At 32.0% G+C, this 16,283-nt stretch overlaps 1 protein-coding gene across 5 annotated transcripts in view; it reads right to left on the bottom strand.

Moving 5' to 3' along the window:
• DPYD (dihydropyrimidine dehydrogenase) overlaps window positions 1-16,283 on the bottom strand; it is a 691,841-nt gene that overhangs the window by 485,324 nt on the left and 190,234 nt on the right. For 3 of the 5 annotated variants that reach the window (XM_036235253.1, XM_036235254.1, XM_036235255.1), the window contains 2 exons: window positions 14,100-14,181; window positions 7,104-7,191 (listed from right to left, as the gene is read on the bottom strand). In XM_036235253.1, the coding sequence (XP_036091146.1) occupies window positions 7,104-7,191; window positions 14,100-14,181 (170 nt within the window). Of the gene's footprint in view, window positions 1-1,176; window positions 5,382-7,103; window positions 7,192-14,099; window positions 14,182-16,283 lie in introns of those variants that run through there. The other 2 variants (XM_036235256.1, XR_004955308.1) reach the window with 2 other exon arrangements.

The raw sequence follows: 16,283 nt of genomic DNA, 5'->3' as shown, positions 1-16,283 counted from the left end.
AGCTGTTGTGGGGGCCCCTTTTGCTGGCATTGGTGCTCCAAGCTAAGGAACCCCATGTGGGGATGGGGTTTAGGAGGGCCTCTGCAGCTGAGATATCCCTTCCAATTCTCAACTGCCATATGTGGGTATGCAACCCACCCATTGTGTGTGTCTGCCCCATCTACCTACCTTAAGGTGGCTTCTTTATATCCTTGGTTATAGGACTTCTATTCATCTAGTCTTTGGAGGATTCTCCAGGTTGACTTTTGTATATTTTAGTTGTAATTTTAATGTGGTCATGGGAGGAGGCGAGCACGGTGTTTAACTTAGTCTGCCATCTTGACCAGAACTTTGAGTATAGGTTATTTTTTGAGAAATGGCTAAATATCTGCTGGTCGAAGAGGCCTATACTGTGGTAGATTTAAGGTTAAAGTGGTAAATTTGAACAGCTTTTATAGCCAGTTGAAAGTCATGCTAAGAAAATTTGACTTATTCTGAATGCAGTGATAGCCACTAAAAATAATTGAGACATTTACAGTTTGTATGAGCGTTACCTCACATGAGAGTTTTTCATATTAGACTATCATATTACAAAGAAAAGCATAGTGATTTTGGGTGACAGATTACCATCATGGGGACCAGGATTACTCTTACTGATGTGATTAGCATTCTCCTACTATAACCGAACTATTTAGGAATCAATGACAGCTTGGTGAACTTGGAATCAGAACAAGGAGATTTACAGGTCTCTACAATGGATTAACTTTTGTATCTTCATAATATGGGCTCAAAGAATACAGGTCCTTTGATTCAGGTGCTTTTAAAGAGATAGTGTCTATATATATATATATACATATTCTTCCTCTAATTATACAGGTTAACAGTCCCTATTACCTGATTCTGAAGATTAAGATGTACTTTCTACAGTTATGTTAATATGATCAAAGAATAATTGCCCTACATCTATTTTATCTCCTTCTGGGGGAGGGGGTTGTTTGAGCTCATTAAGTGATGATTTAATGAACTCTCAGCTGGAATTCTATTTCCCTCACTTCTGATTTCTTGGAAGCTATCTCACAATTATAACTGAGTACTTATAAGTGACACTAGATTAAACAATATTATAAATTTAAAAAAAATGGGGGATTGGCAAAATATTCTTGCTCTTTTTAAAATTAAGTCAGGTTTATTATTTTAAAATAACCATTTCAGAATTGTGCATAATCCCTAAACAACTTCAGTTACCTGTGGACAGAAGTAAAAAGGGTGGGCTAAAAAACTTATTGCATTTTCTTCTAAATAAATGGAAAGTATATCTGATTGTGTACAAATTAGAAATTCCTGATTAAGAAGCTAATTAAGAATAACTTCTATAGAGAGGAATTCTGACTCTAAGAAGGCACAAGAGATTTAACTAAAGGCCATACTGTAGCAAATTTAATATCACAATCTCTCAATGGATTTTCATAATTGTAATTATCTCTTCTTCAGCTGTTATAATATTTGGGAATCATCACATTTCAAAAATAATCTTTTCTGATGGTAACTGAAAAAAAAGAACAATTGGTAGCAACAAAAAGTCAGGTTAAATATAAAGACTAATTCTTGCAAAGTGTGAGGTCCCGTGTTCAGGATCCTACAGGTGGGCACCGCAGTGTAGTCAAGTGTCATGAGTTAACTTGTTGGCTCTGAGTAATCGTGTCTGTAACAGCTTTTTACACTGAAGTATGCTTGCATTTGTCCTACCTTTTCTATAAAATTCACTTATTCTTTGTTTGCCATTTACTAGTTTTCTTTGATCTTTCTTAATCTTATTTTTTTATCCACAAAATAGAATTAGTATCTACTTCAAGGGCCACTTTAAGAGTTAATGACATAGATTATATTAAAAATTGAGAAAAAAAAGAATTGAGCATGAAATATTTTAGCTATTGCTGCTACTACTACTAATATCACCATCATTAATATCATTACTCTCACTTGTTTATTTTATCTGTAGTATAATACGAACCTTATAGTAACATAATATCTATTTCCTCCTGTGTTTGGTCAGTGTTACAATACACTCCTACCCCCAAATTGTAACACGTTTTAACATCCTATCAATTTATTTTGGTAGATAGTCAAAACAATTGCATTAAAAATCAACAATTAAAAAAATCCTCATAGAGTTCCTACCTCATGCCAGGCACATGGCTGAGCACTAAAGACCTATGAATACGGCAGACAGAGTATTCAGCCTGTAAGAGTCTAACTTCTAGCAGTGAAAACAAAGGTGTAAACCAGTCAATTACAAAACATTCAGGGAAATAAATGCTACAATACAAAGTCCAGTGTGGACATCTAGAAAAGGAACAAGAATATAATGGTTTGAGAATTGGGAGTGTGAGAACAGCTTCATTTATCCAGGCTAAAGAGTGATGGTAGGGAGTTGATTATTATAAGAGAATTATCTTAAATAGAAAAAGAAAAGACATGGAAGCTAAGAATGTAAGTATGAAAATAATGACAGTTCTTGGTCCAGGCAACACCATGTCCAAAAATTGAGATAAAAAATTTGAGATGAGGTAAAACTGGACACAGTTCAGAAAGCCTGAAATACACAATTTAATGGGTAAAGTGTCAGGAAACATAAGCTCTTGACCAAACCACAAAGAATTTTGCAAATCTTATTTTAAGGAATTCTTCTATCATGAAGAAAATAGGGAGCTATGGTGAGACGGGGAGTGGGGAACTTAATGAATGAGAGAATGCCATGATGAGATAAAATTTTATAAAGATTACTATTTCTATTGTGTGTATAACTATGGCCAAGGAGACCGGTTAGGAGGCTACAGCAGTGGTTCAGCAGCAGTGGTCCAGGGAATGGCGATAGTGATAAATGAATTTTAAAAATATCTTTGGAGTAGACACAAGTTAAGCATTTGGTTGTGAGACAGTTAACTATCTCTACATCTTTCCGCAGTTCCTGCTCCCTTTGTGTGTATTGTGGCTATAATAATAGATTTTACTGCCATTTCCCCTGTAATCTTTTCTTTCTCTTGAGTATTAAAACCAAACATACAGGAAAAAAAAAAAACATACCTGTCAGAAAAATATAAAAAGTTTTGCCATTTATCTGAGGGTGTCTTAGTGTATGTTCTTTCTATTGCAAGCTTGTTTTACCTTTTCAACACTGCCATGTTTTGTGGGAATACAAGAGGTAAACTACCAGAAAATCAACAATTAAGAAAGGGAAAGAAAACGGGCTTACATAAACTAAAGCCTAAGGATTCAACTCTTCAGCCATCTAGAATGGTGGCTCTAGAATATAATCACACAAAGGATTTAAAAAAAAAAAAAAAGGAATACTAATTCAGGGCCAGCCAACCCCTACCATTTCTCACTCTTCAAATTGTACGAATATTGGTTTGTTTGACTCTCTTATAATTCTCCTGACTAAAATTAAAATCAAGCTAAAGACTAAATCAGATTTATTTATATTTTTAATTTTAGCACAGTGCGTGCAACATCACAGTCATTCAATACTTATTTAATTTACTCAACAGCTACTTAATGACAGGTGTTGGGCATGCTATGGGAAAGAGGCATTTAATATTTCAGGGTTTTTACAATGTATCACACTGGCTTTCTATTATTGACTATTAAGCCACATTTTAAAATATTTTTCCATATGCAGTGAGCGTTTGCAAGCACACACACCAAAATAACATAATACATAACTGAAACACATTTGTTGCAAAATAACACCCTAACCATGTGTAACATACTTTGAAATTTTATATTATTTTATGTTCATTTTTGTAAAAAGAAAAAAAAAGAAGAAAAATGATGGCTGTAATTTATTATATTGATTTCAATACCAACCAAAGGTTTTTTTGAAGAAGCCTTTTTTACAGATGTTCTACCTCTATTTCTGAATATTGACAGTAACGTATGTTTTATTTCAATAAAAATATCCCAAAAATCCCAATTATTTCCAAACAATTCAATCTGTTTTGAATACGGCATAGAGTTTTATCTCATTTACCTTTACTTTACTTAAAGGAGACTCTCATGAGCAAAGAAATATAACTCTTTAAGTTTCACACTGATACACATACAATGAGATAATTTTTTTAATAGACTCTATTAGCATTAGGAAAACTAAAAGTGAACAATTTTTCACCAGCAACATCACACACAATATTAAAAATCAGAAACATGAGAACTCTCTTCTATTAATGCAATGGATTTATTAAGCTAACCTTAATAAACTATACTTCTAAAAAGAAAGTCACTTTTTTTCCTCTTAGACAAAATAACATAGCATAGATAGAACTTACAAATATAGAAGATCTATAATATTGTATTTTGAACTACAGAAAGAGAAAAATACTCCATTTTCTTTAGATAACTCACGTAACCGATAGTAAGCACTAAGTTCAAAGAGAGTTCTCTTTGCTAATAAAGTGCTTTACTGAACTCTCTCAATAAGGAATCCAAATACCAATATTGATGCAAACCTATAGCAGAGAGCTTTCCTTCTCTCTCTATATATATATCTATCATCTTCTTTTTCTCTAGTAATAGAAGTTTAATGGGGCATATGTCCACCCCACTAAAGGCTATATTTCCCAGTACCCATTGCTACTAGGCATGTTTACATGACCAGGTTGTAGACAGTGCAATAAAAACTGAAGTGATATGTGCAACTTCTCGGTCATAAACTTAAAAGAAAAGGAGTTCCCCTCATTTTCCATTTTTGTTAGCAGCATATGGACAAATGGCCACTTATAGATCAAAAATGAAAGTCAGTTATTAAGGAGGGTTCACACTGTTAGATGAGAGAGAATTAAATGTATATCTTGCTTAAGCCTCTATTATTGTCCTTTCTTAAAGTACCCAAAGCGATATCCCAAATAATACGAAATACCTGTTCCAAAATTGATGTCTCCAAACTGAGTGGAAAAAGGAAGATAAAATACTGTGCAAAGTTTAAATGTGACATAGAAGCATGGTTAATAAACAAAAGCATGAAAGGACATGAGGCTGTCCCAGTGACAGGCAGTTATATGGTAATAGAAAGGTCATCAACTCCCACCTCAGCAATCAAGAGTGTCAAATAAACAATTCCTGGAGGATGAAGCTACTTGTCTTCTACAGATGGAAGCTTTTTTTTTTTTTTTGACAAGATGAAACTTTCCTGTATATATTCATATAAAATATTGAAATAGAACATAAATTCATTCAACACATCACTACACCAAAATGTCAAAAGATTCACTTCCCAGCATGAAAATGCACAGCAACATAAATATGAAAGGACTCCCACTTTAAATGTTGTATTCATACCGTGGAGCAGAGTCAAATGGGGTATTATGAATGAATGTAGCATTATCACATAACATATGTAAGGGTACCTAATGGAATGAAATAAAAGGAAAAAAACTGAAACGTTATTGATTCTTACAGATGGAAGATATTGCTATGGCTAAAACTACTCAGAGTGACAAACCACTTAATTCCAAATTTTTGTTATAATTGGCCTCTTATTAAATTGATTTGGAGATATCACAATGTATTGTTATTTATTTGGTCTCTATCTCTTCAGTAGAGAGATCCTTTGTAAGCAGTGTTCATAAAGATCCATAAAACTGCACTGGCTTATACAACTCAATTAATGGAAATCATATTTTTTTTTTATACAACTGCTATAGAAAACAACAAAAGTGATTTTCAAATAACTATTTGAAAATGTCATCAATATTTCAGAACTATTGCCTGATTAACTTTTTCATTTATTATTAGCTAAGTATTTTTGAACAGATGCTTGTTGAGAGTAACAGCAAATTGCTTAACCAGTACTGGTGATATTAGTACTTGATAGATACTTGCCTTATTCATGTTAAATTCTCAACACGACTGTAAAGTTAAAAGGTAAAACCAAAGATGGTGTAATTATAGCCTCTAAAAATGAAACTTAGGGGAAATATAAGACACTTTCTCCTTCCTATTCTTGATCTACACAATGGTTATTCTACTTAAATGAAGATAATATAGAGAAATAGTGACAACAATGGCACTCAAGCTTCTGAGAGGAAGGTGGTTCAATACATTTAGAAGCTAGAAAATAGTGAAAATTTATTTTCTTCTCCATAATATTTGTCTATATGATGAGAGTGATAGAAATAGTCTTAAACTCAGTAGTAGTTATCTAGAAAGGAATTATATGGCATCCTGATAAGAAAATTTAGTAGGCTAAGAAGTATTCCTGATTCTTTCATTCTAGGAATGCTATGAAAAGGCACAGCTCCAAAACAAAGGTTATCCAGTGTGTGATCACTTAAAGAGATGGAACAGCTTTCAACTCTGTGTAGATTTATTACTTAGATATTCATATTCAAAGTGTGTGAACTGCAGAAGAGAAAGACAAACTAAAAGAATGAACTTCCTGTTTTTATACCATGACTGTCCATAGTACCATCATATAAAAGAATGAACATAAAGTTCATGAGACAGAGACTAAATTAAACCAACTATTCTCTCTGGTCTCTTAATGAATAATAAGTGAATGAAAAAATGTTAGAGAACTCAATATTCATGGAATTTAGGTAAAATATGGGACCATAAGACACATTAGGTGCTTTAGCAGCTATATATTGTGACTTTCAGAACTATGATTATATATCTCTGAAATTCAGACGAATGTGAAAAGTCTTCAGGAAATTTTGAAAAAAAAAAATGAATAGAAGACAAGCCAATTGTCCTTTATTAACAACTTAGCCAATTTGTTTTATCATAAAGAGAAAGCTACAGCACCTAAAAATCTCTAAGCCAAAATTCTGACCTTCCATGGCATGGCTTGAGAAAATTTTACCTCTTAGAGATGTTCACTGGTGATGATACTGTGGTGAGAGAATGGGAAGATAAAGATGGTCTCGCTAAAGTCTATCCATAATGAAGGTGAGACAGCACAACTAGTTATAAAATAGATAATTTTCCTTTTCTACTCATTTCTGTCTGCTATTCTCTGAACAGATATAACTTCTACCATGGGCATGTCTGAAGGCATATATTCTGGATATTGTTAGGAAATTTAAAAGAATATTATATGGAAAAATATTTAAAAGTAAGCTACTCACCTATTCCAATGAAAGCAACTTTGTACCCTTCTTCTTTCAAAGTGTGAAGAGTCATTTCATTCACTGAAAGGCTTTTACCACAAATTATCTATATGAAACAACATTTGAATAATGATACTTTGGAATTTGATTAACAGAAGCTTAATCTTTAACATCAAAAAGAATGGAAACTTGATGTACATAAAATTCTATACATATTTGGAACTATCTTTGTGTTTTATTATAGAGGCTTACATATAAAATATAGCATATCAGTGGGACACGAACATGTTTTATTTCATGGCTAAATGCACTTTTACCTTTTAATAAAGTAGTGAAGAAAGGCTAGTATATTTAAAATTACGTCAGTAAACTTTTATAGCTTGCTTCAAGGCACTATGTAGGGGCACTTTAAACAATAAAATGACAAATGAGACTCTGTTTCTGCCTCAATGGTAGTCAAGATCTGCACAGAAGATTACAAAAATAAATATAACAAAACAGAGTGTGAGCAGCACAGGTCTATGGGTATTTAGAAGATGAAGAGATTCATTCTGGCTAAGGTCATAAGGATGACAATAAACAGAGGTAGGAGGATTTCACTAGAACCTTTTTAAAGAATGGATAGAATTCCGATAGGGAACATTGTCCAGGGAAGAAGAATAAGGTCAGGAAGCAGAGGGGAGTCACTCATATTAAAAGTCACAATACTTTGGTCAGTTACCAGACATGACTCAATTTTCATATCTGGAATCTACTGACAGCAGAGGTGGCCAGGTCCTAGGAAGAAGTATCCTGCACCATCCAGGCAAATAAATACTGTGATGCATACCCTAGCCTTTCTCCAATGGAAACTATGGCCATTTACCCAGTTTATTGTGTACTGTGGAGCTGGGAATCACCACTCATTTCAGAGGCATTGGACACAGATTCTTTATTGACACCGACACCTGAAGATGTAACAATGGGACCTACTCTGACAAGGGAAAAAATGAAGCCTGGCTCAAGTCTAGTTCACAGTGGGCCCACCGAGGTCAAAGACCCAGTTACTATTTTCTTACTCTTCAACCACAATATCAAAATCATTATACTTGTCAGTTGAAGTAACCTCACATTGGGTCTCTTGTCTTACTGCTAAGAGGTACAACAGCTATAATAATTGGGAAGGCCAAAACCTTTTGAAACCCTAGTTGAGACTAAATCAAACACACTATTATATCCTGCGGATGGGTGGGATGAGGAGAGATGAGGGTGGGCCGTTTCATATTTCTGTTTAATTCACCAATCTTAACCCTGCTGAGACCAGATGATTCCTGGAGAATAACTGCTATAGGTTTGACCAAGAATAGCTTTGACCGAAGTGTGTTATTGCTACAGCCGATGCATAAGGCCACAGTTTCAATTCATGTGGCATACTTTTCCATCCTGCTTCCGAGGAAAGGGGATCTGAAACAGTTCACATTCACTAGCGAAAGATAACGTTCATTTACAGTTTTGCCTCAGGAATATGTCGACTCTCTTTTGTCCTCGTGCACATAACCTGAAACGATCTGGCCATCCCCATAGAACATCACAGTGATTTAGTACATTGAAAGCTATGCAGATTGGACAGCATCCAATTGTGCTTTTTTTCCTTTTATTCCTCTGTATTTTTATATATGTAATTGTCCGACTTGATTTTCTTAAATGAGGATTACAGCATATATTATACATTTCTCTAATGGCTTTAGTGATATATGACTGAGTACTCAAAATTCTTAGCTAAATTCAGAATAAAATTCATTTGATGTTAGCATAAGAGTTAGTACTATTCCAATATAAGGGCTAAATATAATAAGCCCTGAGCCAAAGTTCCATGTAATATCCACTTTGGACTTGATGGAAACTTTCTTCGAACATCTATAATATTTATTTATATGTATAATATTTATAATTTAGGGTAAAAATTAATATCTTTTTGGAGTAGAACTCTTATTTCAAATTAACTATGTGATATCCATTATTTAAAAAATACAAAAGATAATGTACATGCTTGTCTCATTTTTCTGACAGAATATTTGGCTAAATAGATAAAATATTTCCAGAATTTCTAAGATAGGAGATTAGATGGAAGAATTGTTTAAATAATATTTAACCTTCTTTGAAAGAAAAAAATATTTTGTTGACTATTGCACGTTTCTCTTCTTCCAATAGATATGATATAATTTTATATTAGTTTCCCAATAAAATTCTATGATAATAAAAATGCTTTTTTCAAATAACCATACCAAAAAATAAGATGATAAGGAGATCTCAGTTAGTATTTTTACTGAAATTATGAAGCAGAAGAAATGCCTAGCAATTACAAATTAAGTTTAATCAAAATAGAATTTTATCAAATACTTTGAGAAATGGCAAATTTTAACATATTTAGAAAAAAATGAAAGATCTTTATGCAGATTTACATTTCTAGCTTTAAAAAAATAAAGTCATTAAAAATATAGACTATGAAACAAAAATATTTATATTCATCTAAATTCTGAATTGCAAAACAAACAAAAAGCAGTTAACTAAAAGATTAGTAACATTGTCTGATACAAATATCACAAGAGATTTTGTTGAAGTTCACATAGGATTAAATATAAGTTGCAGTGGCACTATTTTCAATAGTCAAGATATGGAAGCAACCTAAATGCCCATCAACAGATGATTGGATAAAGAAGGTATCATTTATATATACAATGGAATATTACTCAGCCATTAAAAAAATGAAATCCTATCACTTGCAATGACATGGACCATAGGGGTGATTATGCAGCAAAGTAAGTCAGAGAAAGAGAAATGCCATGTGACTTCGCTTGATATGTGAAATCTAAGGAACAGAAGAACAAAGGAATCGAAAACACCCATAAATATAGAGGATGATCCAGTGACAGCCAGAGGTGGGGAAGTTCGGTGGGGGCTGGGAGATAGTAGTGAAGGGTTAAAGAAGTACAAATTAGTAGTCGATAGATGGTCATGGGGATGGGGTGCACTGCTTGGGGAATGCAGACAGCAGTAAGGTAATAGCTACATGTAGAGCCAGAGGGAAGATAGAGTAATCAGAAGGATTGTTTCATGAACTATATAAATGTCTAACCAATGTACTGTATGCTTGAAACTAATAAAATGTACATAAATAAAATAAAAATAAGTAAAAAAAAATAAAACCAATCACATAAAAAATAAATTGCAGTGGTCTGCATTGAAATTTTTATTATAAAATCAAGAGAGTTTATAAAAATATAACAGCTAAGAGGTTATTTCTGCTAAAGAATAATTTTATTATACTAGAAATGATCCTCTGATGTGAAATCAATTGAAAATATACTTGATAAATTAAAAATTGCATATCCTGCTAATAAATAAAAAAAATTGAATTCTACCACAAGAATAAAAAAGCAAACAAAAATATTTTCCTAAATAACTGTGTAAAAGGGGAAAATGAAATGATGAGAAAAATCACAATAATGCTAATAAAAAAACATGGATGCTGACAAGGATTTATTCAGAAAGAAATTAATAACTTTAAATGGTTTCATTATTCTACCTAGAAAAATAAAAATTAAGTAAGTACATAGCTCAAGAGGTTAAAAATAAAATAAGTATATGGAGAGAGAGAGAGAAAGAATTAATAAAGATAAAGTCAGCAAATAGTGAATGAGGAAATATAAAACTCTGGGAATCACTTCTTATAAAAAATACATTAATGAATAGAAGCCACTACCCAGTCTTATTAAGAAGAAAAGTTAAGAGAACATGATGTATAAGTTTAAAAACACAAAAGCAAAAATAATCACAAGTACTAATTAGATATTTTTATTATACACTGGAATAACATGTTTAAATCTATGCTAATTAAAAAGCCTCAATGAAAAAGAATATATATACATATATATACATGTACATATGTGTGTGTATATATATATATGTAGGGCAATATAATATGAGAATAAAATAGGTGAAAAGACTGATGACCATATAGAAAAAGAAAAGGTCAGAGTTCTGTCTCTCATAAAAAGGTTTTGAAGTTAGAAAGATAAAATGTTCAAATATGGCAAGAAAGGTAAGTTTCAAGATAATATTCTTATCCATAATAAAATAATTAAATCCTGGGAAGTTTATTTTTATAAGACTAGCATAATTCTATTACCCAAAGTAACAAAGATAAATAAAAATAAAGCAAAATAAACAAAAATAGGCTTTTAGTAGATTTAAAAGTCTACAAGGACAGCAACAGTATTTTACTATACCCTGTAATATTTCTGATTTTAATACTTATTTAATAAGTAAGTGAATGCAAAGGAAATTTTTAAAAAGAGTAAGAAAAAAATCTAGTTTTATAGGTACAGATGTAACAAAACATGACACAAAGTGCATATATTCCAGAATGCAAAGGTTAATATAACTATACTAACTGAACATAAGTTTTTAAATGGGGCATATCTAATACCTAATACCTCCTTTCCAACAAAAGTTTAAAAAATGAATAAAAATTTAATATTCTAAAAAATGAAAGTTTTATTCATTATTATTAAAATGTTATCTCACAGACCAGAAAAGATCCTATGTATTATCACTCTTTTATAACATACTAGAGATTCTAGCCAATAAAATAATAGAAGAAAAAATATATACTAGTGTACGAACAGAGAACAGATAAAATTTTCATTATTTTCTCATGACAATATTTTACTTGAAAAATTTAAGAACCAATCTATCAAACTATTAGATACGATATGAATTGAAATTATTCAACAGGAAATTTAGCTGAAGAACATAGTTGGGACTGAAGATGATGAATTAAATTTAGTTTTGGATATGCTGAATTTATGTTATTTGGATAATGGATGTGGTCATTACACTATTAAGAATATAGGACTGGAGTTCAAAAGAAGAATGGTTGTAGAGTAGCCCTTAGCATAATACTTGGCAAAAGTAACTCTCAATAATTCTTTGTTTAATAAATGAAACAAATCCATTAGAAAGAGAAAAAATCAGATAATAAGCAAGATAATGGTAGACCATAAAGTCCAAAACACAGACACACACACACACACACACACACACACACACACACACATACACACACGCACGCACGCATGCATATATATACACACATACAAGAATATGTCACATGCTGCACAGGAGTTAAACAGTATGAACCTAGAATACGATTCATTCTATTGCCAGGAAATTACCATCGATTTTAACATATCTAATGCTGGTTGAGAAGTACAAACAGAAGGCAGGTAAAAAAGAATCTGGTGATGATGAAAAGGGAGAAACAAGTGTAGACCACTTTTTAAAACATATGGCTAAAGCTGATAGGTCATAAAAGCTGCAGTATCTCAATGGGTGCAAGTTCTCAAAACTGAAAAAGAATCTCATTGCTCTTATGCCTCAGAATTGCACATACAATTTACTGTTTATAAAGCAAGTTTGAATGTTTTATCTCTTTTGCATCTTAAAAAAAAAAAAAAACAGAGATGGACAAGACAGTATTAACCTCCTGTTTAATGTGGGTTCTAATTTTTTCTTGATAATATAATAAATTTATAGGGTGTAAAATTCAAATGTATAAAAAAGTGATAAATCCTTCCCACACCTTGCCAAAGGCAATCTCTCAGATTCTTCTACCTTTCCAGAGATATTCTCTGCATATATAAGTAGATAAATTTATATTTTGTACAAATGGTAGTACAGATAATGAACAAAGCTAGCAATATTAATTGTCTTTGTCAAGGTTACAGGACTATAAATTTAGAAAGTGGTATGACTGTAGTTAAAATGTATATTTTCTGGCACTAAGTATATTGAATATTACTATATCTTTTGATGAGTTACCTAATAACAGCAATTTTGAATACAATTTTGCAATTACTTATAAATTCAGAATTTAACTAAAAATTAATTTCTGATTAATCTTCACCTAATATATTAGCTTGAAGACTCAATAAATATTTCCTTATTCAATTAGATTAAAAACTTTTCAGAATATATTTTAAAAGTAAATATTTGCCCTTAATCATGTATTTTAAACACTAGTTTTGAATGCTATTGTCACAAAGTTGTGCACATCTCTACTGCATATTGCTATAACATTTTTTGTTTAGTGATTATGTGTAAATGTTTTATCACCAAACTCCTGCTAAAAAATGTAATTAAAAGTGTAAAAGCACAAAATATTGTTTTGAGTGTTTCCCCTCTTATCGATTACTCTAATTTTTATTCCTAAATGCAAGTCCTGAGTAGTTTATTAATTACTTTTCAAAACATCTTTTGCATGTAGTTACAGAATATATTATGTAAATCACAGTATTTTATTAATCGATTGTGTTATATCTATAATAGAAAATTAACAGTTTTGAGACATAAATAGCAATATGTGTGACATTCTTAAATAATAGAAAAAAATAGGAATATCTAAAGTTATATTTTCCAAGTACAATGTGTCAACTTTTTGACCACCTTTAAAAGAGCGCCACAATATTTATTTTGCAAAACAATGAAATACAAAGCTGTTGCTTTCTACTCCACTGATTTACTACTTATGTTGAGAAAGGATTATCACATTAACACTACTGACATGATGCATACAATAAATAAAATGAACCTCTGTAAAAAATTATGTTCTGAATTGTGAAACATGAATGTTTCAGTGTGCACACAACTTGCATAAAAAAATGTGATTAAAGAAACCAAATCCTTCTATTAGCTGCACTGAACCCCTAAAGCAATTTAGGAATTTGTTTCTTACAGACAATTAATCACATGCAGGCGTGCCAGATGAGAACTATTGATTGCTCTTTTCCAGGCTAGTGGCATTCAGACAGTAGACAGACAAATGCCCTAAGCAAGGAGAAGCATCTTTCTCCTTCTGCCTGGTGTAGCTTTTAATTGTTCTTTCCTAAAATATGTGACATTTTGCTGTTAATCTTTAGTGTAGACCTTATTCCTTTCTCTTTGAGCAATACACGTGTTATGTTTTTCATTTACCTTTACACCAAGGTCCTTCATAAGCTCAGTCTCAAAATTTACTACATCATATGGCAGCCGGAACTGAGGGATTTCAGACGTACTGAAAAAAAAAAAGAAGAAACATCTGTGAAAAAATCACCAATCTTAAAAAATGCAACATGTCTTTCTGAGCAATATTAAAGGGCTAGGTATCTCTTCTAAGGATATTTTCATATCACATTATGAGTATGAGGAAACCCAAATTTTTATATGCATGATAAAATATTATATGGGCTACAGTAGAAACTAATGTGAAAATAAATATAAACAATGGAAAGTGAATAATAAACAAAGAACTATTAGGTTTATTAAAGTATTTTAGTTGATTTATCTACTAATAATTCTAAAAGAAATTCCTAAGAAAACAAAATCTTAAAAAATCAAAAATTAGTTTAAAGTATATATAAGTTTTAATGTACATATATACATATAACACACATATATATTCTATAAGTACAACTCTAGCTTCTTCAAATTCAAATCTGTAGCTTTGAATTACTGTGTTTAGTATATTATAGGATTAGTTCCATGTGATCTATAGAATGTTTTTATAGCAAACCCATCTTCTATGAAAGGAATAAGGGTCCCCAAATGATACAGTCATAAATAAATAATATCATTGCTCACTATCTGCACTTAAAACAAAAAATATAAACATCTTAATAGTATAATAGTTTAGAGTATTAAAGGTAAGCAAAAATAACTTTTCAATGTTTTATAGTAATAAAAACATATTCATGAATAAATAAAAATTCATTTATTCATTTACCTATTCATTTAATATACATTTACAAATTGCCAGGCACAATGTTAGCTGCCATGATTTGATGGTGAATTTTATCCCACTTTTATAAGCTCTCATTCTAGAGAGGGAAGTTCCATAAAACATAGTTATAAAAGAATGTAGTACCTGTAATGAGAGAGATATATCCAGGCTCTATAGGGATTAATTTGTAAAATAATTAAATAATTGTTGAAAATGAAGCTACTGAAAAATTCAGTGCAAAGTCTTCCAAAATATGTATGCAAACTTTTCATTCTGTGGTGGCCTAAGAACTGGATTATTCAATTTTTTTCTATATATCGAATGACTGGCAAGACACCATGCTCAGCACTATAGAAAATGCAAAGTATTAACTGATGTAAAATCAAGGCCTTATACTAAAGGGGCCTTCCATCCGGTGAGGACATGAGATTATATGTAAGAATAAATTTGGGCCTAGATCAGCGATAAGAATGTCTTAAGCTGACTTGCAAACTCCAGCCACACCACCTCAGAAGTCATAATGCTCTGGGAACCAAAAATGGCTTGCCTCCGTAGGGTATCATAACATTCCATCCCCAAAAATGCCACTTTGGTATAAGAATTACCTTGAGCTGAAGGCAACGGAAAAGAAGCAGATATAAAAACAAAAAACAAACAAACAAACAAAAGTTCTCTGCCCCCCTATTATCTGCCTAAAAGCAGGACATAAATTTGCAAAGGTGTGCTTTCTTTTCCCTACCAGGAAAGGCAGGACTCTTAATCACCAAGAAACAATTCTAGACCCTTATCAGCCCAGAGACAGGCACCAAAAGGAATCCACACTACAAAACTTAATAACCCTTATCTTCCATGAGTTTCTCCCATATATCTACCTTCTCACAGTGTGCTACCCCTAAATGCCTAATGTTCTTCCCTTTGTCTTGTCACTTCCACACAAATGTATTGTGCTTTGTTAAGATGCTATATAAACCTTAAGTTTGACCACTCCTTTGAGTGACTCATCACTGAGTTCTACCATGTGTGTACACAATGTGTATGTTAATAAACTCCATTTATCTGTTTATCTATTTTTTGTCAGTTTATTTCATAGGCCCAGCCACTGAACCTAAGAGAGGAGAGGATATTTCTTCCTCTCTAAACTTTCATAGTCTAAGCGGAAAGATTCTTAAATATTATGGATTGTATGTGGACACTGACACCCAGTTTTGATAGGCATGAGGCTCTGTGGGAGAGTGAAATGGACTAAAATTAGGATTTGATGAAATTCCTCAAAGGCTGAATAGGAAAGCAAAAGCAAGGACCTGTGGATAAAGAATTCCAGTCAAATAAACCAACTGCAGCAAGGTAAGGCTCTAAGCATATCCAAGTACGTTGTGGCAGAGTACCTTTCTCTCTGG

This window comes from Rousettus aegyptiacus, unplaced genomic scaffold (genome assembly GCF_014176215.1).
Source record: "Rousettus aegyptiacus isolate mRouAeg1 unplaced genomic scaffold, mRouAeg1.p scaffold_m13_p_17, whole genome shotgun sequence".
NCBI classification, from domain to species: Eukaryota; Metazoa; Chordata; class Mammalia; order Chiroptera; family Pteropodidae; genus Rousettus; species Rousettus aegyptiacus.
Note: the sequence above shows the minus strand (reverse complement) of the source record. Positions and strands in the feature narration are given on the sequence as shown.